This window comes from Phalacrocorax aristotelis, chromosome 18 (genome assembly GCF_949628215.1).
Source record: "Phalacrocorax aristotelis chromosome 18, bGulAri2.1, whole genome shotgun sequence".
In the NCBI taxonomy this organism is placed as follows: Eukaryota; Metazoa; Chordata; class Aves; order Suliformes; family Phalacrocoracidae; genus Phalacrocorax; species Phalacrocorax aristotelis.
This window is the reverse complement of record NC_134293.1, coordinates 12,235,104-12,260,320: the sequence shown is the minus strand read 5'-3', so window position 1 is coordinate 12,260,320 and position 25,217 is coordinate 12,235,104. Positions and strand designations below refer to the sequence as shown.

Here is a 25,217-nt window from a genome sequence, read left to right as displayed (position 1 = left end):
TCCCAGTTCAGCTGCAAGAAACGCCCCCCCCCACCCCCGGCACCGGGCTCTGGAGGTGGCTGGGGGACGCGGTGGCCACCACTAGCCACGGCCAGCCCGCGCTGGGCGCTGCGTGTCCCCAGGACACCCCGGGGCCGGGAAGGGGGCGCCGCTCCCGGGTCCAAGCAATGAATTTTTTTGCAAACTGCCTTGTTTCACCCTCCTGCCGAAGGCCGGACACCCCGCGCCCGCCACCTAACGGCCACCGCCGGTGGCGCCCCGCCGCCGCCGGGCTCCGGGACCGGCTCCGGGCCGGGTCCCTTCCCCGGCACGCCGCGGCACCCCCCGACACGCCGCGGCTCCTCGCTTGACACCCCGCTTGCACCCTCGGGACCCCCCATCCCTTCACCCAGCCGGTCCCCACCTCCCCACTCCCCCCCCCGCCATGTGCCCGGTGCCACCCGGGACGCGGGACCCCCCGGTGCCACCTGGGACGCGATGACCGCAGCCCTCCCCTGCCCGCCCCCCCCGGCTGCCTTGGCAGCTCCCCCCCGTCCAGCTTCTTTGGCAAAGGCCCTCCCGGATTGGAGCGAGCAGCGAGGGAGAGGAATTTTTAAAAAAAAAAAAAAAAAGGAAAAAGGAAAAAAAAAAACCAACCAGCCAGCCCAATCGGCTGGAGAGGCTTGTGTGTGTTTGCCCTTTCCTCATGACGTAGTGTCCTGTGTCTCTCTCCCCCCTTCTCCCTCTCCTTTTCCCCTCCCTCCTTCCAGCCCCCCCCCCCTTCCCCTCGCATCCTTGGAAGCAACAATTAAGCAGCTCTGGGATAAAACACACTGCCTGCGGGAGTACGGGGGCATTGCTTCAAGAGATGGCAAGGCAGGCAGCTGCACCCCTCCTTCCCGGAGTCCTCCTCCTCTTCTCCATCCTCCCGGCTTCCCAGCAAGGAGGTAAGGAAAGAAAAGGCTCCCTCCCACCGGCCCCGGCCAGCGCTTTTCCCCGGCTCTGCAGGGACCCTCCTCGGGCCCCGGGGCTCGGCTGCCACCCCTCGCTCAGCCCCGGGCAGCCCCACTGCTGCCCCGGCTGCGTGTCCCCACCGAAGGACAGGCAACCCCCTTGCCCTGCCTTGGGGACACCTCCGAGGGTGGGAGAGCAGCCCCCCTGGGTGTCACCTCTCCGGAGGGTTCTTTGCCCCCCAGCCCAGTGGGTGGCATGTGCCGAGCCCGGGTGGGGTTGGCGGGATGTCCCCGAGGGGGGTGACACAGGGCAGTCCGGGAATGGCACTGCTACGTGAAGCACTTGTCGGGAGGAGGCTGCGAGGTGCTGCATCCTGGAGAAAGGCTTGGGGACACCAGAGGCTTGGGGACATACAGTCAGGGCACAGGACAGGACAGCACTACCAAGCTCCCCCAGGGAGTGCAACTGCAAGGGACTGGAGGAGCTGGCACCCGTCACCCCTCTGGTGCGATGGCCGTGTGAGCTGGAGGGGCAGCAGAAGCGTGCATGTGTGTGCATCCCACAGCTGATGTGTGCGAGCTGCTGCGCAGTGTGTGGCTGCGACACAGCCTGCTGGGCTGGTGTGGCTGCAGAGCAGCTCAACCCACCCAAATCGCAAGCTCTGGGTGCCTGGGATGGCCCTCGCGCCCTCCTCCTTGCAGTTGTATCACCAGCATCTGGTCCATCCCCCAGTGCATGGCATGGGCCATGGCTCACTGGCTGGTCCCGGGCTGGGCAGTGGTAGGGGCTGTGGGGCAACCCAGTGCACACAGATTTGGGAGGCAGCAGCCAGGGCACAGCGGTGTGAACCCACGGTGCTGCATGACGAAGCCGGAGCAGCCAGTGAAGCAGATGCCTGCCCACCGGACAGCTCGCATTCTGTGGTTGGGCCATGGGCATGCACAGAGAGGCGGAGAGTGGCTCTGAGCACAGATTTATAGCCCGCTGCAATGTCTAAACTGGGCAAAGGTCTATAAGGTGGGGACAGTGGGGGTCAGGGATGGGGCAGCCACCTCCAGCCAGCCAGGCGGTGGTCGACCCGTGCTGTTCCATCAGCATCAGTGATGGGGTTGGTGCCAGAGCCGTTGCATGGGGCTTCTCAGCCACAGAGGACTGAGGACCAGAGGACAGGAAAGGGCAGGATCCCATGGCGAGGGGAGGGCAGTGCCAGGGCTGCATGTGTCAGCAGGCAGCTGCAGGCTGGGCCACCCCTTGCCCAGGGCAGATCCCTCAGAGCCGGTCTCTGCAGCCCACAGTGTTGTCTGCCAGAACCCTGCAGCTCCTTGCTCTGCCCCAGTGTGGTCGGCTTCTGGGACCCTGACCACAGGCTGGTCTGCCCCTGGCCATGCAGGCAGCTTGACCCCAAAGTAGTGCCAAGCCAGGCAGCTGCTTGTAAAGCCAGGCCACTGTCAGTCTCTGATCCTGGGCAGCTACAGCTCAGGGTCAAGGTGCCATCCCTGATGCAGCTGTGGGATACAGCTCAGTCCTGGGCACTCTCTGTCCCTGGCAGTGATACTCTGCACTGGCTTACTGAACCACAGTGGCTTTGCTCCCCAGCTCTCAAGCAGTGGCCAGCTGGGAAAGTCTCAGGAGGACTTTGGCCCTGGGGTGAGACCATGCAGCAGTTTCTGAGCAGTTTGGCGCTGTTGGCCCCTCTCCAGTCTTTGGCTCAATCTCTAGGGGTGTTTGCTGGTTTGGGAAGCAGCTCACAGAAGAGGTGGCCCTGGCCCTGGAGAAGGTCCCAGTGCTGATGGGGACATGGTGGGAGGCTTCCCCATGCAGGAACGACCAGTGTCTCTGCAGTTTGGTGTGCTGCATGGCACCAGGCAGGCTCAGCCGTGCTCCCTGCCCTGGCAGCCCTCAGGGACTGAGCTGGGACAGGGGCACGGCCAGTGGCACAGGGTGGGGGCGATGTCAAGGTACTGTGGGGTGCACCCATCTGGAGAGGGCTCAGGGCAGCATCCTCCTGCACCTGCTACCAGCGCAGCTCCAAACCAGCCTGGCAGGAAAGAGACCCTTGAGAGATCCCAGGGTCAAGGGATAAAAGGGGGGAGCCCCGCTGCACACACAGACTGTCCCCATCAGAGCAGTGGCCCCTTCTGAGGGGCTGAGCCCTGAGCTTGCAGCAGCTGGTGGTACCTGGGAAGCTGCCAGCAGCAGGTCAGGATCAGCTCCTGCTGCTCTGCACCCCCCGGGGAGCAGAGTTGTACTGGGCACCGTGGGGTTGTGCATGGCCGGATCCAGGCTGCTGTGTGGGAAAGCTGCCCTATGTTTCCCTAAAAGGTGCCAAGTGCAGCGTGTCCCAGTGTTTGGAGAGGGGCATCCGTCCCTCAGTGCTTTCATCCGCTCCTCACTGCTTCCCGTGCCAGAGCACAGGGGGTCCCCTAGGAATGACACCCCCAGAGGGGGCGCAAAAGGGACCCCAGAGGGTCCCAGCCATGCAGGCTCTGGGAAGATGGGGGGCAGCTCAGGTGGATGCAGAGGCTGGCACCCACCAGCATCCCAGCCTGGGCACCATGGAGACCCTCCAAGGACACCCAGACTCCCCAGGGCACACCTGAAAGTGGCCAGGGTGCCCCAGGGCCAGTAGCGCCAGTTGGATGACATCTCCCCTTCCCAGCCCGGCACCTCCCTGAGGCACTGGCCTGCTGGGGCTGGTGCCTCTGCAAACAACTTGCAGGGTGTAGCTTGTCTGCCAGCACTCAGAGATGAAAGCTGAAGCCTTGGGGGGCTGGAGAGGAGCCAGGCTCTCAACAGGAGCCCCCCCCTGCTCCCCCCTGAGCTGCTACCAGCACGCTCAGGCCGGGATGCAACGCAGCTTCAAAGTTGCTTGGAGACTACATGTTTCCAAAACCGATTCTCCCAAGAAAAAAGAAAACAGTGGCAGGAGGGAGGAAGGGAACTATCTGTGGCGGTTATGCGCTAAGCCTCCTCCAGGAGCGGTTGCCCACGGGTGCAGAGAGGGCGGCAGGGTCCACTGGTGGCTTTGAGGCTTGGCTGCCCAGTGAGGGTGTGAGCTGGTGTCCTGCAGTGGATCCTGGTGTTGGTCTCAAAAGGAGGGGAAAATAAGCTGTCGAATACAGAAAACATCTGTATTTCTGGATTGTAAAGAAAGCTGCAAGCAGTGCTGCAGGTGGAAGGGGTACAGATGATACAAACAGTGGTCAGTCAGAAATAATACAGGTGACAAAATAGTGCAGATATTGCAGGTAGTGACCTGTGGTACAGAGGCATGGAAGAAAAAGTCCAGTTTCTATAAACAAGGCTCCATACTGGATCCTGAACACCTCCAGGGGTCAAACCCTACCACAGCTAGGGCAGCACATACGGATGCAAATTATCCTGCCCATAGCTTGAGAAGACTTCCCTGGGTGGGTACTGGGGTGCTGGGGGCCAGTCCTGTGCTGCGCAGGCTTACAGCCAGTCCCGGCCCAGGGGACAAGCTGCACGATAGGAGAAACTCCCCTTCCCGGAGTTCCAGCAGCTCGGGCCAGGGGCAGAGGCAGCGCAGAGCTCCTTCAGTTACAGGAGGCTGGTGACTCAGTTTCCCCTTCCCCGATGTGCCAAAGGAATGTGGGATGGAGAGGCCAAAGGGGAGGCATGTCATGCTGGGGAGCAGACCCTGAGCTGGGCTATGGGCTCCTGCCTTCAAGGCTGGGGAGGGACGGGTCCGGGGAAGGACAGAGACCAGCTGGAGACTGATTGCCGTAGCCCAGTGTGGCCCCAGGGAGCCCACAGTGTAGCTGGTGCCAAGTGCGTGGGCTGCTGTCAACAGCTGAGCTGCAGTGGTGCTGCTGATGGATGGGTTTGGTGACGCTGGAGTGAATTTGGCTGCTTGAGGCTGGTCCTCAGCCCGAAAGCCAAGCGGGTCAGCGGCCCCTGTGCCCCCTGGCAGTGCCTGCACCGGGGAGCAGACCCTGAGCTGGGCTATGGGCACTGCCTCCCCACTGGGATGAGCCCGGCTCTGCTGGCGCCAAGGCAGCCTGTAAAAGAGCTTCAGGAGAAGTGCAGAGCCAGCTGTGTTTGGCAGCAGAGCTAGTCAGGGAGAGCAGCAAGGGGAGAGCAGCCTCCTGCGATGCTCCTGAGCAAAAGCCTTGGCTCCCCAAAGCCACGGGGCATCCCCCCCAGCCATCCTGCTGCCTCCCCGGCCATCCAGGCTCCTACCAGTAGTTGCTGACACCCTCCACCTCCTGGTCTGGGCATGGAGATAGTTCATGAACCAGCACATCCTCTAATCCTCCAGAGGTGCAAACCTGCCACAAGACACTGGGGTGAGCACAACACCTTGGCCCTGAGATGGTGTCTGGGGGATGCCCAGGGAGGGGGCAGCGACAGTGGCACTGCAGTGGGACCCCCCCGTCAGGGTCCGCAGTGCCCAGGAGGGTGACAATGATGAAGGGCTGAGTATGGTAGCCATGGCTCCGGGCAGGTGTCACCTGGACCTTTCCAGGGTCCCCACTCACCCCAGTAGGGCTGTGAGCCATCCTGCCTTGTCCCAGCCTCCCTGGGGTCTCTGCCAGGCAGCGCTGGCACAGGGGGACAGAGGAGTAGGAGAGCTCAGCCTGGGTCCCTGGGGTGCCTGGCATCACCCCAGCACCAGGGACCTTGCCTGGCCACAGGGAGCTGAGGCTGGGGGGAACCACGGGTGCTGAGCGTGGCAGGGACCCTCCTGCTTGGTGGGAGACTGTCGCTGTCCTTGGGCACAGAGGTCCCTGACTGGGTCCTGGCCATCCTGCCATCTCTCTCCCAGCAGCGGTGGGGCGTCCCCTCCCAGCAGGGCGGGTGGGGGAGGACAGGCGATGTGTGGATGCTCGGAGTTTGTTTGGAAACAGGGAAGAAGTTGGGATTTGTTTTTCCAGGCTGGGGGGGTGGGGGGTGGGGGTGGGCGGGAGAATGTAACGGGAAAAGAAGCTGCGCTGTAAACCCCTGGCCGGCAGCCGGGGCGGGCTGTGCTGTGCCAGAGGGGTGAGCCGGCCGGCCGGAGCGATGACCGAGCACATGTCCCCTCCACTCCAAAGTACATCAGCTGCTCCAGGGCCGGATTTGGCCCCAGACCCTGTCAGGGCCCTGGGAGTCATTTGTGGGGGCACAGGGCTGAGCCCTGCTCTTTAGCATCGCTGGGGCAGGTGGGGACTGTGTGATGGGTCCTGGCATTGGTCCTCTGCATGCATGTGCATCCCAATGGGTTTGTGGGTGTGTGTCCTGCCAGTACGTGTGGCCTGACATCTGTACACGCACAGTCTGACACCCTTCCTGCATGTATGTGTGTCTTGTCACGCCTGTGGGTGCACCCCATCGCATAGTCTCTCTGTGCTGGGGGTCCATCCCAGGTGCCCTGGGGGACACACGTGAGCAGGGCCCAGGAGACACCCTCATCCCTGCCACGTTGCAGCTGGCAGCTGTTGGGGCGAAGAAGGTGGGTTATGGGGCGCAGCAAGGGGAAACCCCCAGAGTTTCCACCACATGGGAGATGGAGAAGAGATGTGCAGCACAATGTGCCCCTCACCGTGGTATGCCAGCTCTGGCACCTGCCTGGCACCTGCTTGTGCTGGCTACCCTGCCCAGTCCCTGGGCACTGCACAGCCTGTGGTGGTGCTGCCAGGGCTGTGCCATTGTATGCACCCAACTCCTGTGGGTGCGGAGTCCCCCCACCCTGGCTGGGGTGCTGGGGAGGCCACTGCAGCCTTGGAGGAGGACAGCAGGTCCTCAGGTCTCAGCCATGCCACCACAGGGTCCCTAGTGCCTGTCTACCCTGAACTCCCTCCCCTTTGCCCAGAGCAGGCAGAAGAACTGGGTGCAGCTTGCCACAGGGGTGCTGGCCACGGCAGCCCTGTGCTTGCCTCTGGCAACCCCCAAATCCTCCTGTCGGCCTCGCTGCAAGCCCTGCCAGCCTCTCTGCAAATCCCATGGCATCCCCCAAGTGCCAACAACATGCCCCAGCCAAAAGAGGAGCATCCCTCTGCATTGGAACCTCCTTGTGCTGCCAACCCACCTGCAAGCCTCCACACCATCCATGGCCCTGAGGGGCCAGTGGGGACCACTCAGGGGATGGCTGCCTGGTGGTCTGCAGGAGACACACTTCCAGCCAAAAATTATCACTGTGGTGTCTGAGCACGGCCTCTGAACATGAGCTCCAAATGCCCTGTAAGGTGACGGGACCTGGGCGCTTACCTCAGCTTTGCAGAGGTGGGCAGAGGGTCACAGGTGGTTTTGATGGGTCTCAGCACTGTCCCCCCAGTCCAACACCCCAGTCCTGCTGATCTGATCTGGCTTTTCCAGGTGGCCGATCAGCAGGCAGGGCAAGGCAGGGCAGGCAGTCTGGGCATGGGGCAGCCACAGCCAAGCATGGTCAGGCTTGGCTGGGACCAGCGTGGGCTGCAGGGATGAACTGGGACAGCGTCACCCTGCCATGCATGACCATGCCTGGATCCATCCCCCAGAGCCACGTGAAGCTGGAGGTGATGGAGATGGCACGGGCTGTGGCATGGGACAGGTTTTGGGAAGCAAAGTGGGACACCAGCCAGACCTGCTCCATGCCAGCCCCATGTCCCTCCCTCCCATGCAGGGCCATGTCCTGCTGCCACCTCCACCAAGATGCCCTCCCTGGCTCCTGGCTGGGGCACCTCCAAGCACCACTCTTACACTGGGGAAACTGAGGTATGCAAGGAAAGGCAGGGACCTGCCCTTGAACCCTCGTCCCTGAGCTCTGCATCCCACTCCCTCTGCAAGGAGCAGCTCTCCTTCCCAAGACGCGCCCCCTGCCCTGACCCACCGGATATGCTTGGATCCCCAGGGGCATTTTAATGAGGGTCTCTTCTCTTGCAGGGGTCCCTGGTGCTATCCCGGGAGGGGGGGTCCCAGGAGCAGGCTTTTTCCCAGGTAAGGGGTTCCAGGCAGCACTGGGAGGGCATCGCCCTGCTTGCAGGAATGGGGTGGGTGCCTTAGGAGGACCCTGAGTACCTCTGAGCCAGTATGGAGGGGTGGGGACCTGCCAGCCAGGATCAGGGGACATGGGGACACCCTGTCTGGCTGCTCAGCCTGAGTGGCTGCCCCAGCAGCAGCCCCATGGCGTGGGGATGGGACTGGGTGGCAGTGCCAGGCTTACACTGGGGGTCACTAGCCCAGGGCTGGCACCTACACCCTGCCCAGCCCTGGCCACAGGAGGTGCTCAGAGGTCACAGCCTGTCCCCAGTGTTTCAGCCAAAAGCTTGGGGACATCCCAGGGGGAATGCCTCATCCCCTTGCAACCTTGTGACCCTCTCTGCCTCCCCATGCACCCCTGGGAGCCTGGCATGGGTGGGTGGGTGGTGGGTGCTCACAGGAATGGGTGCTAAGATTGTGCCGTTGCTCGCAGGTGCTGGTATTGGAGGTTTGGGAGCAGGTGAGTGCTGGGACCCATTTGCCCAGGGTGTGCCAGGATGGGGAGGGGGACAGCATCCCCGTCAGAGCTGCCTTGTGGGAGTCAGGGGGTCTGCCACGAGGCTGGCCCTGTCCCGCACAGTGTCCCCACCTCGGGGCATGCTCAGAGGAAGGATGGCTCTGACCCCTCTCCACTCGCTCTCCCCTAGGACTCGGGGCTGGAGGGAAACCTCTCAAACCAGGTAAGAAGCCTTTCCTTGGCTCTCTTGCCATCTCTGGCCATGCCAGTGGCCAGGATATTTCCTGACCCCTGTTGTCCTCATATTTTTTCCACATGGCCAAGGGGAGCCCCCCCAACTTGGCACCCCCGTTGCCAAGGCACGCTGCAGCCGGCACTTTCCACCCTGCCCTGCCACACTAACCCCCACCAAGCCCCCACAGCCGCAAAAGAGCCGCCTTCCCTTTTCCCTCGCTTTAGCATACTGCCCCCTCCCCTCCAGTCCCCATGGACTGCCCTTTAGGGGTGCTTGCTGCTGGCAAACCTGTGCCAAAGCTCCTCAGGTAGATGCAAAGCTGGGTAATGCTCGCGCAGCCCTGTCGGGAGCTGGTGCCTGTGGGAAGCTGGCAGCACCTCCGCCTGCCCGTGCTCATGGCCAAGCAGCTTTTGCTGGGGATCCTGTAGCCCATGCTGGGGTTTGTCTGACTGATAAATGAGGAGGCAGGAGAGAGATGAGATGGTGGCAGGAGGACGCAGAGCCTGAGGGCACCAAGCTGGGCATGGCTGGGAGGTGCTGGGGCAGCAGGGACTGAATGTGCAGAGGGCAAATCTGGTGCCTGTGGAGATGCCCAGTCCCCATCGAGGTCCAGGGAGATGCTTATTTGGGTGGAGACCTGGGTCTCCCCTCCCTGCCCACCCCAGGGTTACCTGCTGTGCCCCGGGGCAGGGGCACCCTGCAACCCCCCAGCCCCCCTGAGCCGGCCTGTCTACACAGCGGGAGCACCAGCCTGAGGCGGGGGCCGGCAACCTCCGTTTACTCAGATTTCAGCTCGTGGAAAGAAAAACAAGGCTCTTTATTTCGGCATAATTAAAACCAAACGCGGTGCGGCCGTGAAGCCCCAGCCGGAGTGGTGTCCGCGCCCTGAGCCAAAGGCAGTGGAATTTGCGCCTGGAGGGAGCGAGGGCTGATTAGCCCCAGATGTTGGAAGGCAGCGCTGGCCGGAGCCAGAGGGACTCATTCCTCAGCCATAAACATTTCGGCTCTGTCCCCTCATGGCCTGGCAGGGTGGGCAAGGCAGAACAGGACGGGATGGGGGACCAGGATGCTGGCAGGCACGTTTGTCACCCATCCCTGTGCCTGTCCCTGGAGCATGGTCCTGTCCCACTGGGATGGTGCGGTGGGCTCCTGCTCCTCTGGCCTTGGCCGTCCACCCTCTACCTCACCCCACTTCTCTTTCCAGGGGTCGGAGCCCTCGGGGGACTCGGCCCACTTGGCCTGCAGCCAGGTGAGCACAGACCACCGGCCGCCCCCACTCCAGTCTGTCCCCAGACAAACACGTTGGGAACAGCATGTTACTTGGCCCCATTGGGTGCTCTCGGTAGCCTGCCTGATGGGTCCCACCTGGGCTGGGTGCTCTTCCCAGACCTGAGGGACTGGAGGCCACCGACGGGCAGCCCTGTGGTCCCTCGACATCATGGCATCAGCCATGGCTGGCTGACCCCATGCAGCGATAGGCGAGGAGGGACATGGGGTCCCCATGGGGTCTGCAGCAGGCGGCAGTGCTCGCATGTGGCCTGGCCAACCTGCCCAGGGCCGCAGGGCACCCCAGCGTGCGCAACAGCTGGTGGCACTGCAGCGTGCGCTGGGTGGCATGGGCATAGCTGGTGACGGGTGGGATGTGGGTGGGAGCAGGTATTTGGGGGGGATACAGAGAGAAACCAATGCAGGACAGGTCAGCGCCTGCTAACCACCGCCTTGCCCAGCCTAACGCCAGCTCCCAGCACCCCTGCGCAGCCCCCCAGGCTCACCACCCCTGCACCCACCATGGCCATCACGGAGAGAAGGACACCTTCTCACCAGCTGCTTTTTGGGGATGCTCACGCTGGTTGTTCTCCTCCCGCAGGTGCTGCGGGTCTTTTCCCCGGAGGTGTCTACCCTGGGGGTGTCTTCCCAGGTGCTGCTTCTGCTGCTGCGCTCAAGGCTGCTGCGAAAGCTGGTGAGTGCTGAGGGTGTCTGATGTGATGCTGGGCCAGGCAACAGGGTCAGGCACGGCAATGCCAGGGCTTGGGCGGCCCCCAGGGACTCCAGGTGTCCCCTGGGTGCCTGGGTTAGGAGAGCTTTCCCTGTGGAGCTGGGGGGCTGCAAAAGGGAGGTGCTGCTCTCCATGGGGATCTCTGCTGATGCAGAGGGACTCTGGCATATCTTGGTGTGCTGAGGAAGGGGCATTGGCCAAGCCTGAGCCCCCAGGAGCGGAGAGCACTGAGCTGCCTGGTCCCGGTGCCCTGGTCTAGGGTACCCATCCCTGGTGCTGCCTAGGGGTGTCCCCTTCACACCCCAAGAGCTGTCCTGGGCTTGTCCCTTCCTTTGGTACTGCTCCAGCCATCCATAGCCCACACCGATACTCTTCCCAATGCCCCCAGGTGCTGGCATTGGTGGTGTGGGTGGAATTGGTGGACCTGGTGGCCTCAGGGTCTCCAAAGGCAGGAAATACCCCTCATCCCCAGCATAGCTGAGCCTGGGGCAGATGCATCTCCATGCCTGCCAGGGTGGGCAGGAGCCAGAGCGCCGGGGCTCAGGGGGTCTCTGCTGCCTGCAGGTGCGGCGGTACCAGGCGGGGTGCAGCCTGGGGTTGGTGCAGCAGGGAAACCCCCCAAAATACCAGGTAGGTATATGGCCCTGGAGCAGGGGGCCAGGGCGGGGAACGGAACTGCATGGGTGCTCATCCCTGCCTTTCTCTTGCCTGGCAGGTGCTGGGATTCCTGGAGCTTTCCCAGGCGGCGTGCTCCCTGGTGCAGGTGAGCTGGGGGTCCCCACCCCTCTGGCAGTACTGTGACCCCTGGTCGGGCCCCTACCCTGCCAGCAGCACCCTGATTTGAGTCGATAGCTTTGTGGCCAGCTGCCCCCTGGGCATTATAACACCCCCCCTGCCTGCCCTGCCCACACAGGCAGAGCACACTGCAGCCCCATGCTGCCCACCTGCCTAACACCCTGCCTGCCCCATCACTGCTGCCTGCAGTTTCCAAACCCTTTTTCTGGGGCCGTAGTGACATTTCCACCATGCCAAAGGCGGGGGGACCCTGTGTCTCCAGGGATCTTGTGCCAAGCTCTGCGGGAGCAGGCGGCATCAACACTGGGAGAGGAGCTGGCACAGACCACGCCACGGCCAGCTTGCCCAGCCAAAGGCAGCGTGGGAAGGAGGGGGAGGAGGTGGCGGGAGGAGAGGAATTCCTCACTGCAAAGTAATTTGGGGGAGGAAACTTGTGCAAACAAGATGTTTCGACATTGTCAGAACGAGAAGTGTGTTGCTGGTCAGGAATGTCTTTTCCATGTCTGAAAATGCCTGAGTTATAATGAAAGACATTTGTAAAAGGGAAAAAAACACCAAACGAAATGAAAAAAACAACACCAAAAACCCAACCCAAATGACTGCAAGGCCAAAGTGCTGCCTGTTGCCCCTTGAGGGTCAGGGCTCAGTAGGCAGGACCCTGCCTTTTGCTCCCCAAAGAGCCCCAGCTTGCATGAAGCCACTGCACATCATCAGGGCAGAGAGCCATGCCCGGGCTTGGCTATACCACAGTGTGGGCTGGTGCTTTGCTGTCACAAGTGTGACGCACTCATGGGTGCCATGTACCCTGCAGGCATCCTGAGCTCCGGTGTGGGCACCCTGGCCCCCCACAAAGCACAGGCAGCCGCAGGGACAGAGCAAACCCTTCCCCGGCAGCTCTGCCACGGGGGTGCAGGGAGGCTGGCACAGGGGTGTCCCAGCAAGCACCCAGGGGATGGGCATACCCTGTCCCAGGGTACAAAGGTAAGTGCTGAGCCGGAGATGGGTGACAAGGATTTGGGAGCTAGGTGCAGGGGTCTTGGGTACCAGCAACGCCACAGTACCCCGCTGTGCTCACCTGGCCCCTCTGGTCTCTGCCGCAGGTGTGCGCTTCCCTGGCGTAGGGGTGCTGCCCGGAGTACCCACTGGTGCTGGAGTCAAGCCAAAAGGTCCAGGTATGTCCCATTGATCCCCTGGGGACACCAGAGTGGAGGGTGGGTCCAGGGCTGGCTCCAGCTCTGTCCTCGTCCCCACCATGCAGGGCTGGCTCCTGCCCATCCTTTGGGGACGCAGCCCCACAGGGCACATGGGTGAGCGAAGCCAGCCTTCAGCTGAGCTCACACGGCCCACGCAGACTAGTTTGGACCCCAAAGACCAGCCCCAAGGCTCATGTGGGTGTCTTTGTGTTTCTGCCTAGGAGCAGGTGCCTTCGCAGGAATCCCTGGTGAGTGTTGCGTCTCTCTCGCCCGTTCTTCTCTTCTTTCCCAAGCCTGTTCAACACAGCCAGGGGGAGCCATGCCAGAAGACACCTCAGGGCTTCCGAAGCCACCTGCTCTTCTCTCCTGGGGTGACCCGGGGTGGTGCCCTCTCGTAAGGACTGGTGGCAGCCTGGGCGCAGGCTCCAGGTGAGAGTCTGCTGTTGGCTTTGCAGGACTGGGAGGTTTTGGAGGTCAGCAGCCCGGTGTCCCTCTTGGGTATCCCATCAAAGCTCCTAAGCTCCCAGGTAAGCTGCCACAGCCAACAGGGCTGGGGGTGAAGCACCCCCAGCAGTACCAGGAGAAGGACCCGCCGTTCCCCAGGGCTGTGCTGCCATGCCCCTGGGTCCCCTGGACCTGGTGGTGCTGTGCTGGCCCTGGGACTGCAGGACAGAACAAGGGGCACTGGGCAGGTGAGTCCAGCAGCAGCCCTGCCTATCGCAGCCCCAGGAGCAGCTGTGTGGATGCTACTGCTGGTCTTGCCCCTAGCCCATGAGGATGATGCTGTGCCTCTCTCCGGCTGTGGTAAGGTAGGAAAGAGCATGTTCTGGGACATGCTTTGGGCCAGGCCACCCCAGGCTGTCCCTGCTGGCTCCTCCTGGCACAAGGCACAGCCCTTGCAGGGACCATTTATTTTCAGTGGCTCCTGGGGTTGTGCCGGGCATCTCTGGGCATTCACCTGGTCCAAATATCCCAGCTCGGCTCTAGCCAAGGCCAGCAATGGCAGGCAGGTAGTGGGGATGGAGCTCCAGGCAGGTGTCCCACCCCAGTGCCAATCCAGATGAGGCTCAGCCCCAGCCCAGGGAAGCCTGGGGGTGCTCAGCACCCATTTCTCAGGCTGGGCTGCTCCAGGGACCTCCATCTCCCACCCTTGGCTGGGTGACAGCTCTGTCCATCCCCAGCCAGCCGTGCCCACTCAGGAACAGCAGCAGGAAGGGCAGTGCCAGGCAGCCAGAACCGGGTGCTGTGCTCTCCAAGGGCCATGCTGCCAGCTTACTGGTCCCAAGAGCATCCCCAAGGAGGAGGGCAGCCAGGTCCGGGCGGGGACCCACACCCCTGGGGTGCTGGGGAGCGAGTAGATCCACAGGCATTTTTCCACTTGCTGAAACAAGTTGCTGCAGGCAGGAAAGCCTTGGCAGGGGGAGCCCACCCCCAGGGAGCAGGTCCCAGCTCGGCATGGGTGCCAGCTCCGGCAGCTCTGCCAGCTTCCCCCTGCCGGGGCCCGTCGCCGCAAACAGCGGCAGAAATACTTGGCCCGTGGAGGCTTCCTCCCGCAGAGGCAGAGTTACACTCGTTAGGGTGACTCGGCCCCGCCGCCATCGGATACCGTCTGGCCTCCCGGCCGCAGCCTGGCCCCAGACTGCCTTTCATGGGGTGCCTGGTGCGGAGAGCAAACCACTGGCGCATGGCGCGGCTGCGCCTGGCTCCATCCCGTGGCGGCCCCGCCAGTGGCCTGCAGCCCGGACGGGATGCCGCTGTCGGCTGACCCACTTTACGGGGAGCCTTTGTTAAATAAATCAGGGGAGGACACCCATCCCCTTGGCCAGGGAGCCCCATCAGTGCATCACGCCTCTCACAGGGACCAGCAGGACAGTGGTGCTGTCCCCACACGTGCTTTCAGCTGCTGGGTGCTGCCTGGCACCCTGGTCCTTCCCGGGACACTGGGGGACACCAGTTTGTCACCTCTGAGGGCATGGGGCTGGCAGCGTGGGGACACAGTGTTGAGGCTCTCACTTTGATGCTGTGGGTGGACCCTGGGACTGCCGCACATCCCGGTGTCCCCTGCACTGTGTCCCAGCTGCAGTAGGTCCGAGTCAAGAGGGGACAAGGGAACAGTAAGGAAAATAACATTTTCAGTGGAAAGTCTCCTTTTAGGATGATTTGCTCCAAATGTCCTAGCCAGCTCCTACTCTCCACTGTCCCCGGTCAGGAGGCGGTGCCAGGGCCACCCCGCTCGCTAGGGGCTCAGCCTGTAGCTGTGGCTGAAATCAGGGTCCCACCCAATGCCGTAGGGATGGGGACTGCTCCTCAGTGCCCAGCTGTGTTGGGGTGGCATTGGTCTGTGCAAAGCTCTTTCCATGCCAGCCAGTGTGCCCATCGGCCCTGAGTCACCCTAGCATCTGGTGGCATCCCTGTGCCGGCACAGGATAACTGCACACAGCCCCAAGCTAGGGGCTGCTGTTGCATCCAGCTGGGGGTGGTGGGGAGCTGGCCTTGGACCCGGTAAAACCCTCGGAGACCCAAGAGCTTGGACTCTTGACCCTTGGAGTCACCTCCAAGTGTGTCACCCAGTGCTGGACCCTTCCGCAGCTTTGGGGTGAGTGAGGGGCCGGTGAAGTGCCCTGGGATGGGCAAGGAGGGTCCCAAGGTGGGGGACACCTGGCACAGCTCACAGCCACCGCAGCCTGGAAAGCCTCCGCCTTCCAGCAACGCCGCGCTGGCGTCGGACATGATCGGACAGCCTGGCAGGGTGGAGGGAAATCTGGTCCCCACATGCTGTCTGCGGGAGGGGATGGTGTCCGGTGCTCAAGGAGGTACTTTGCCATGAGCAGTCCTGTCCTGGCTGCAGGCAGCCACATCCCCGCCCTGCCGCAACCCCCTCCGGTGGGAGGGCTTGGTGTGTGAGACACCCTCCACCCTCCACGCCGCTCGAGGTGTCCCCATTGGGGATGTAGTAGCCTATCACCCCTACTCAGGCCGCTGCCAGCAGTGATGGGAGCTTGGTGCTGCTGGCTCCCAAGCGCACGGTCCTCACTGAGTTACAGGCATCCCTGCGCCGTCCTGAGTGGTGGGATCCTGCTCATTCGCAACGAGACATTTCCCTGGCTGCGATGTTCCCATTCATAATCCCTCCCCGTCCCTTTGCGCCAACCTCCTAATGAGGTCACGTTTCAGCAGAGGCTCCCAAGCCCTGATTCCAAATAAAATCTTTCATTCAAAGCTGGCCGTGGCACAGCCAGCTGGGTACAGCTCATGCCGTGGGGCTCCTGAGGACCCCCCGCCAAAGCACAGTCACAGGAGGCTCCTGCAAAACCAGCTTCTGATGCCACAGCCCTCAGCGTGGGGCTGAGAGTGGGTAGCTCTTTTTGGAGCTGCTGCTTCCAAGGTGATGGAGAAGACCATCTCCTGGCCCGGCTCCGTCATGGGGGTTTGTATCCTGGAGGATTTACTATCCCGATGGAAGGAGCCCCAAGGGCTGGTGCCGCACAGCCGGCTGGCAGAGAGGGGCTACACCGCGGGGCAGAAGGGGCACGGCCACGGGCAGCCAGGTGCTAACCCGCCACCTTCTCTCCTCTCCAGGTGGCTATGGATTGCCCTACAGCACTGGTAAGCTGCCCTACGGTGAGTGCTCGTAGCCCTCGCTCCGCGGTTGTAGCTCCTCGTGGCTCCGCCGGCTGCCACCGTGGCCTTGTGGCCACTGGCCCCTGGGGCGATATGAAGGGAATTCTGCTCCCAGGGCAAGGTGGTCCCTCAGGGCACCCTTGCCTTGCCCTGCTGTGATGTCTGTGGACCCGGATGGGAGCAACCTGGCTCTCCTGGCATCCCACGCCACGGGGCCGGGAGCCGTTAATCCGCAGGCATGCCGCAGCACCGGCTGCGGTCGGCTGGCTGGCTGGCTCTCTGCTAGGACATGTCCTGAGCCGCAGCCAGCTCCAGGCAGGGATGTTTGAACTGGCATCTCAACTGGGGGGAGGTGGCTCCGGCATCCCCCCCACACCTCTCGACGCCAGAGGGGGGAGATCCTTTGGGCCGAGGGAGCTGCTCCACCTGCCTCACTCCGCTTCCTAGGGCCAGTGCCTGACCTGGTTTTGCCTTTCTTTTTGTGATTGCAGGCTTCGGCCCCGGCGGGATAGGAGCCGGCATCGGGGCAGTAGGAAAGGCAGGGTACCCCACCGGAACAGGTACACTCTCTTCCTAGGTGGCCCCAGGGTGGGGGACTGGCACAGGCATGGCGTGGGGACCAGGCACCCCAGTCACTTTGCAGGTCCTCTGGTGGGGTTTTGGGCATTGCCTGGCTGTCTGGTGGCCCCAGGGTGGCAGTGTCACCCCAGGGACAGCCTGGAGGGGTGCATCACCTCCCAGAGAAGAGGGGGCTGGATGCTGACAGGAGGGGCTGGTCCCAGGGTCTCTGCAGGATGGGGGAGCTGAGGTGGGAATGGTCTCAGGACCTCAGCAGCTGCCCATGTCTTTCCCCAGGAGTCGGAGCACAAGCAGCAGCAGCGAAAGCAGCAGCGAAATATGGTGAGTCACCCTCTGCGGGCACATCCATCACCCATCTCCCCAGCAGGGCAGCTGCCCCCTCCCTCCCAGGATAGGGGGCATGCTGGATCTGTCCCTGCATCACCGAGCTGATGGTTCCCTTCTCCCCTACGGCAGGAGCCGGTGTCCTGCCTGGGGTTGGCGGCATCCCAGGAGTCGGCGGAGTGGTACCCGGTGTTGGTGTAGTCCCAGGAGTTGGAGGTGAGGTGATGATGTGGCTTGGCCCTGGGGCTCGGGGCGGGGGGGTCAGCTCTCCCTGCTCTGCACCCCTGACTCTCTCCCGCTACCCTGGCAGTTGGAGGGCCGGCAGCGGCGGCAGCAGCAGCAAAGGCAGCGGCGAAGGCAGGAGCTTTCGGTGAGTTCCCTGCTGTCTCAGACAGATCTGGCTGCTGCCTGTGGGGCCGGGCTCATTCTTGGGTCACGGAGGAGCCATGCATTGGTGCCCGGGCTGCACAGCTTCCCCACCTGCCCCACCAACCCCTGCCTCATCTCCTGGGGTGCTCTTCCAGCCCCAGACCCCTGCCCTGGCTCCAGTGTTGGCTTGCTGGAGCTTGGGGTGAGGTGAAGGCACTCTGCTGAACCAGCAGCTTTTGTAGGGGGAAGGCAGCAAGGTGTGAAATCTGTCCCCTGGCTGCAAGGGGCTTTACCCCCTTAGGGGCAGCTTCCAACAGCCTGTTGGGAGAGCTGGGTTCAGGCATAGCAAAGCCTAGTTTGCAAAACTCAGCTTTTTGGGGGTGGCTGGAAGGCTGGCTGGCCACCTCGCAGTACAGCGGTCTGACAAGGGGCAGTATGTCCCCACTGTGCGTGATTTCTCAGTAAGAGATGTGGTTTTGCTGTGCCAGGCTCTGGCAGGGTGTCCAGGGAGACAGTGTCTGTAACGAGCGGTCATTCGTTAGCGGAGGGTGATGCAGAGCTTGTGTTTGCTGCTGCCCTCCTTGGCTGTTTTGCGGAAGAAAAGCGAGTAGCAAACAACTGCTCATTGGAGCATCCAGAGGAAATGCGTCAGCCCTGGGGGCAGCTGGGATTTACAGCCATGGCCTTGGGGGGGCTGCAGGGGAATCTGGGAGCTGGGAATCCCAATCCTGGGTGCATCCCAGGTCCCCTGAGCTGCTGGTTTGGGAGGTGTAGAGAGCCTACCCCAAAGCCAGGTGCTGCAGAACCTCCCATGACAGCGGGGGAGACCGTGTCCCCACCAGTGGCACAGGGTGTTTTTTGGGGGGTTCTGACTGCTCTGCTTCCCTCCAGGTCCAGGGGTGCTGCCCGGGGTTGGTGGTGTCCCAGGCCTCGTGCCCAGCGTTGGTGCTGTCCCCGGATTGGTGCCCGGTGTTGGAGGTGTCCCCGGGGTGGCAGGTGACTGTTCCCAGGAGCCCTGTCCCCACTGCCCAGCTCTGCAGGAGGTGCAGGGGCTGGTGGCTGAGAGTCCCTTTCTCTCTTGTCCCCAGGTGTCGGGGCACCGGCAGCAGCAGCAGCAGCAGCAAAGGCAGCTAAGTATGGTATGTGCTCCACGGTGCAAGGAGCTCCCCAGCAGCTCCCTGGGGACCTCTGCTGACCCTCTCCACCTGTGGCACTCAGGGTGCCCGCAGGCAGACAGGTCTCCCCGGGGGACCACTCATGGTGGCTCATTACGGGTACGGGATGTGCCCAGCCCAGTTCCCAGCTGCTGCATCCAGACTTGGCTTCATCCCCAGGGCAGGACCTTCTCCCTCTCTGGGGTTTGTTCAGGCTGCTTTGTGGAGATGAATGGAGGAGACCAAACTCATGTCTTTGGACCCTGTCCGAATTCTTGGGTTCTGTACCAAATCTGTTTTTCAAGCCGCAGACCTGACTCAGGGTCTGGTGCCTGCGGGCTCAGCCTCGCTGCCCAGGAGGGCAGAGATCACTGGCAGAGGGACCCCTGCCCAGGGTCACCACCTTCCGAAAACCTGGTGGGATCCAGGAAGTGCATCTGATTTGGTCTAGCAAGACCCAGGGGCCCAGCAGGTATAACCACCCACAAGGGAGCTCCAGTGAGGAGGAGTCAGAAGGGATGAGGAACATGGATGAGCAGCAGGGAGGCTGGGAGCATGGGCACAGAGAGGAGGCAGAAATGGCCATGAGGCTCCACGCAGGGCTGGGGGAATCCATGTGCTGCTCCAAAAGGCAGTGCCAGCGGTTACATGGCCAGGTCCAAGGACCTTCTCCTGCATCATCGGTGCAGAGCCCTGGGAGCCCCCTGGGAGCAGCCATGCTTGATGGCATCTTTCCTTTGGGGGCTAAAACTTTGCTGGCCATTTCTTTCATTTATTTTCTGCACCATGTAGAAAAAAATTCCCACCACATGCCCAGGGAAGGCTGGGATTTAGGAAGAAACTTGGCAGTGACAAGTTAACAGGTGTGTGCTCTGTGCTGGGCGCCAGGCACCTGCCGAGCAGGGGGCCATGAGGACAACCCCTCTGGCACTGAGCCCTTCCACAAGTGACCTGATACTTGTCCCTGTGGCACTAATGAGTGCCAGCAGGTCAAGGCTGTCACTGCCCTGGGCAGCTTCCCAGTATGGCCAGTGCCCAGGGCACCCAGCCCTTCCAGGCAGCTACTGGGGACCACCTTCTCCTCCATGGCTACAAGGCTTGATGGCCCCATGATGAGGATCATCTGGAGCCCCCCGTGGAGATGAGGATCATCACGGTTCCTTGTGCTGGTGCCTTTCCATCCTCTCTTTTATAACAGCAGATTTACCGTCCTCCCTGGGGCCTCTTGGGAGACACGGGACCAGTCCCTCCCTTGCACCACTGTGTATCTCTCATGGTCGAGGTGGTGGGGCTCTCACGGCAGCACGATGACAAGAGCAGACCTATGACAAAGTCCCACCTTCCAACTGTTGCTGCAAAAGATCTAACTTCTCTCCTCTCATTGCCTGCAGGAGCTGGCGTCGGTGTTCCTGGCATTGGCGGTGTTCCTGGTGTTCCTGGTGTTGCTGGGCTGCCTGGTGTGCCTGGCGTGGCTGGGGTTCCTGGTGTGGTGCCTGGTGTTGGAGGTGAGCGGTCAAGCTGGTATGAGCTGATGGGCTGGTGCTGGCCTCACTGATCCCCTGACTCTCTCCCTTCTGCCCCTGCAGTGGGTGGCCCAGAAGCTGCAGCGGCCGCGGCGAAGGCTGCAGCGAAAGCTGCGGCATTTGGTGAGTCACTGTCATCCTTTCCCAGGGAGGGAGGAAGGATGCTTGCAAAGAGGCAGTGTGCAGGGCAGCCCTGGCGCTGTGGATGGTGGGGGGGTCAGTGGGACCCCTGGCTACGGAGCCTGCCTGCTCCCTGAACACATCCCTGGACCTCTCTGCAGGAGCAGGACGTGTGCCCGGTGTCGGCGTGCCCGGCATCGGCGTGCCCGGCGTCGGCGTGCCCGGCGTCGGCGTGCCCGGAGTTGGTGTGCCTGGAGTTGGTGTGCCTGGTGTCGGCGTGCCCGGTCTGGTGCCTGGTGGAGTCATACCAGGTGAGATGGTGCCTAAGGGATACTTGGGATGTCCCCAGTGGTGCCAGCTGATGGGTGCCAGCGTGGCCACCATGGCCCATCACTGCCCCTCATACTCCCCTCTCCCCCAGGAGTTGGAGGTCCAGCGGCCGCCGCTGCTGCCAAAGCAGCTGCCAAGGCAGCCAAGTACGGTAAGTTGGGATTTCTCTGGGGTTATACTGCATGTCCTGTCTCCTGCCGCCTGCCCACCCCAGGCTGTTCCCCTCACTGGGGCTGAGGGCCTGGCACTGCAGAGTCCCTGTGAGTCAGGTCGAGGGATGAGCTCTCTGCAGGGCTGTGTATGGGATGAGGTCCTGGCTGTGTCAAGGAGTGATCTCCAGAGAGCTGGTCTGCATGGAGGGTCCTGGGTTCACCATCCATACACCTTCCCATGCATAGTCCATCCACCCTCCCTGCTACCCACGCATCTACACCAACAGCCAACCAACCAGCCAGCGACCTCAGTATCCTTCTGTCCACTCATCTGTCCATCCATCCATCCATCTCATCATCCATCGTGCCTTCCATCCATCCACTCCAGCCTGTCATGCCTTTTCAGCTGGATCCTTCCTGAAGCCCCAGTCCTTCCCTCTGTCCTTGCAGGTGGTCTGGCTCCTGGTGTGGGTGGCCTTGCTCCTGGTGTAGGTGGCCTGGCTCCTGGTGTAGGTGGCCTGGCTCCTGGTGTAGGTGGCCTGGCTCCTGGAGTGGGTGGCCTAGCCCCTGGTGTTGCAGGTGTCCCAGGTGAGGAGGAGGAAGGTGGGGGGTGGTGGCAACCTGGCTTATGCGGGGGCGGGCTTGGGGTGGGACAGGAGTGAGGAGGACCTCAGTGGTCTCCATCAACTCATGGCCATCCCTTGGGGGATGCAGGTGAGGCAGGAGGCATGGGCTCTGCCTAGCATTGCTGGAGAGGAACCCCCTGGGGACACTGACCCCCCTCTCACTGTCTCTGCTCAGGGGTCGGAGGTCCGGCCGCAGCAGCAAAAGCAGCAGCGAAGGCAGCTAAATTTGGTGAGTCATCTGGAGAAGCCCATCCCTCTTGAATCAGCCCACAGCAGGCAGCCCTACCCACCCAGCAGCATCTGGGGTCTCCCCATGAGCCCTGGCATGGCACGGACTGGTCCAGGGGCAGCTGGGGGACTTTGGGGGTGGGCACTCCGTGCCGGGCACATAATCCTGCAGGAGTATGGGGATCACAAGGGGATCACCCCTATGCTGCCTCACCCCCTCTCTCCACAGGTGCTGGTGTCGGAGGGGTGCCAGGTGCGGTGCCTGGTGTCACTGGAGTGCCAGGAGTGACACCCGGCGTCGGTGTCGTGCCTGGGTTGGTGCCGGGTGTGGGGGTACCTGGTACTGGCATCCTCCCCGGGGCAGGTACGTGCTTTGTCACACTCCGGCCAGGGACCTGCCTGGGGACGGTAGTGGCTGGGGATGCTAAAAGCCACCAAGCCACATGGAGGGGTGGTGGTGGGGATGCAGGCAGGATGGGGGATGGTGGCACATGGGAGGGGTGCAGGGGTGACTCTCCTAACCACAGTGTCCTCATTCACTTTGCAGGCATCCCCCAAGTAGGCGTGCAGCCTGGTGCTAAACCTCCCAAATTCGGTACGTATCTCTGCCACCCTACCCCAGGTCCACTTCGGACAATCACCAGGCGCTCTCCCCATGTGGCCAGCAGGGTGCTGGCCTGGCTTTGTGTCCCCTGCATGCCTTCTGGTGTCCTGGCGGTGGGTGGCCCAGGTGGGGGAGGTGGTGTGCTGTCACCCGTGGGTGCAAAGTGCCACCTGTGCTCCCTCCCCTGGACTTGCTGGGGACATTTTTCTCTTGCTCTGCATTGCCTGTAGCAATGTGTCATGCAGGGGGTGAGCCCTCTCCCGGTCTTCTTGCTCTGAGTGCTGTGAGATGGGTGCTGGGGACACCCAGGATGTGTGTCAGGGCCACTCCAGTGGGTTGAGGACTGGCTGGGGGTGCTCCAAGCTGTCGGTGTCAGGCTGCAGGGGGTCAGGGGTTAAAGTTCTCTCTCCGGCAGGTGTTCCCGGGGTTGGAGTCCCAGGGGTCGGCGGCATCCCAGGTAAGTGCTGCAGGAGCTGAGCCCAGGCAGCGGGGATGTGAAGGCAGAGGATGCTCCCCCAGGGCATGGGGGGATTGGGGCTGCCCGAGGAAGGACGGGCACACATGGGGCTGGGCAAGGAGCGGATCAAACGCTGCCTTGCTGCCCATCCCCGCTGGTGTTCACTGGGCATCCCTGTCATAGGTGGCCTCGGAGTCGGTGGCCTCGGAGTCGGTGGCCTCGGAGTTGGTGGGCTTGGTGCAGGTGAGTGATGCTGGCCCCTGGCATCAGGGCTCCCCAGGGCTGGGGTGCAGGGAGCTGAGTGTCGGCAGCATGCTGGCAGAGTGCCAAAAAGGAAAGGGGATGTATGGGATGTGGGGGATGCAGGGTCGCTTTTGTCCCCTCCTGGATCCACGGCACGGTCCCATCCCACACAGTCACTGTGCCCTTTGCCCCATCTTGTCTCTGCCGCCTGCCCTGCTCCCAGGTGTGATCGGAAAGGAATGCCATTGCTGAGCAGGTACCGAGGGCCATAGCACCAGTGCTGCCCATGCCATGGGGACAGGGGATGGTACTGTACCATGTCCCCAACATGTGAGGGTGCAGGTCCCTGCCTGGGACCCTCTAGGCTCATAGCAGGGTCTGGCTGCAGCTGTGGGGGGCAGCGAGCCCCAGTTGGGGCTGCACTGATGCCCCTCTCTGACGCAGGGATCTTGTATCCAGGCGCTGTTGGGAAACCTCCCAAGCCAGGTAAGGAACAGGGGCTGCTCCAGCCAGGGAGGCCAGAGGGGTGACCCCCATCCCTGTCTCCTCCTTGCCCCCATGCTCCCTGCCCTCACCAGGGCTGTCCCATCCCTCAGGTTTTTTTTTTGGTGGGGGGGGGGGCTGCAGCCAGGTGAGTGCTGCAGTTTGGGGCTGGGATGGAAGTGTGTCCCCTACCATGCCACGCTTGTCCCCACGTGCTGTCCCCACCCTGCTGCTGTTCCCTGCTGTGCACACTGCTGCTGTCCCCTGCTGTGCACACCATTCCCCGGGAGAGCACCCCGAAGCCAGCCAGGTGCCTGCGGGGACAGGGGTCTTGCAGCAACACCTGTCCTTGCAGTGAGCCAGGGTGTCCCCAGCCAGGGTGGGTCGGGTGGCACTGCTGTCACAGGCTGTCACCAGCTGTTGCTTTCTCCCCAGGGGCTGGAGTTCCTGGCTTTGGTGTGTCACCGATATTTCCAGGTACCGTCCCCATCTTGGAGCCTTGGCATGCACCCAGGGCACATCTTGGTGCCCAGCTGGCTCACGGGGACACGCACAGCCCACTGTGCACAGGGTCACGGCCTGGGGAGGGACCCAGGGGACCGGGCTGAGAGGTGGGGTGCTCTGATGGGGGTGTGGGGTAGAGCAATGTGGGCGCCTGGTGGGTGCTGAGGGCTTCGCTCTGCTTTCAGGTGGGGTTGCTGGCCAGCTGGGATTTGGTGGTGAGTGTCCATCCCGCGAGTGGAGCATTTTTGGGGTGGGGAGGTGCATATCCCCCCTACACCCAGTGGTCAAGCAGGGTTGGGTGTCCCACTCACCCTGCTCTGCCTCCTCCCCGCAGGGAAGCCTGCCAAGACCTTCGGAGGAGCCCTCGGTGCCCTGGGCTTTAGAGGTGAGTGCTGCCACCAGGCAGCCCCCTACCACGCTGGGGCCGGATCCTGCACCCCTGCCCTTGTCCCAGCCCCCCTCCCAGGAGTCCTGGGGGTGCAGGGGGGTCTCACCCCTGTGCACCCCCCCAGGTGGCGTGGGCTGCGCACAAGGGAAGTACTGCGGGAGGAAGCGGAAGTAACCGCCCGCCGTCACTGATGACCTCATGAACTTTGGTGCTACTGCATGGTCCAGAATGTAAATCCCAAGCAAAGCTGAGACACACCCCCTGCCACCCCAAAACCCCGGACCCCCCCATGCCGGGGCCAACCCCGGTCCCACGTTCCCAGGAGGGACCCTGTGCCTCTGGCAGAGCCCATCCCCCCCCAGCCCCTCCGGCCTGGCAGGGAGCGCGGAATAAACTGTGGGGAGCAGCTGTCCCCCTTGGTGCTATCGCTCCCTGTGGGATTTGGGGGGATGTGTCTTGGGGTGTCACCCCCTCCGCCAGCCCCAGAGCTGACCCCGTGGCAGTGGGGGCAGGATGTGGGGCATCCCACATTGGAGGGACGGAGGGAAGGGGGTCCCGGTGGCAGGGGGCTGCATGAGGGGGATGTCCCTGGGGGGACCGCGGGCAGGAGGGGCTCAGACCCTTCATGTTACTCACTTTGCTATAACTGGGTGGGACGCCCTATACAGAGGGATTCGCTTCCGACAGAGTAATAAAGGACAAGTTTTTAAAGGACTCTGGCTCCATCCCGTGTCACGCTGCGCCATCGTCTTGTGCCTGTGGTTCTGCCTGAGTCTGGGCATGTGCTGTGTCCTTGATCCGGGGGTGCCATTTGTCCCCCTACATGGTCACAGCCCTGGGACACAGCGTGTGGGTGGGGGCACAACTGGGGACCCAGAGGGATGCCCAAGGCCCGTCCCACAGTGGCAGCCTCAGGAATGAGGGAGACATCCATGTTCTGTCC

At 62.7% G+C, this 25,217-nt stretch overlaps 1 protein-coding gene across 44 annotated transcripts; it reads left to right on the top strand.

Annotated features, from left to right (window-relative positions):
* Positions 1-462: 462 nt before the first annotated feature.
* Positions 463-24,985, top strand: ELN (elastin). Of its 44 annotated transcripts, none has more exons than XM_075112827.1 (33): positions 748-926; positions 7,798-7,851; positions 8,327-8,353; positions 8,541-8,573; positions 9,790-9,834; positions 10,453-10,545; positions 11,146-11,211; positions 11,297-11,344; positions 12,477-12,548; positions 12,791-12,817; positions 13,025-13,096; positions 16,149-16,175; positions 16,682-16,750; positions 17,046-17,090; positions 17,226-17,309; positions 17,404-17,463; positions 18,354-18,458; positions 18,551-18,601; positions 20,008-20,121; positions 20,203-20,262; positions 20,421-20,570; positions 20,681-20,740; positions 21,192-21,329; positions 21,543-21,596; positions 21,825-21,959; positions 22,143-22,190; positions 22,615-22,656; positions 22,840-22,899; positions 23,344-23,385; positions 23,818-23,859; positions 24,072-24,101; positions 24,221-24,271; positions 24,399-24,985. In XM_075112827.1, exons 1-33 carry the CDS (start codon positions 848-850, stop codon positions 24,446-24,448), a joined length of 2,133 nt encoding a protein of 710 aa, XP_074968928.1. In that variant the 5' UTR covers positions 748-847; the 3' UTR covers positions 24,449-24,985. The 44 variants fall into 44 exon arrangements, 37 of the variants coding, with proteins under 37 accessions (XP_074968928.1, XP_074968930.1, XP_074968927.1 ...); XM_075112829.1 differs by having other exon boundaries at positions 16,149-16,190; positions 23,359-23,385; XM_075112826.1 differs by having other exon boundaries at positions 16,149-16,190.
* Positions 24,986-25,217: the final 232 nt, after the last annotated feature.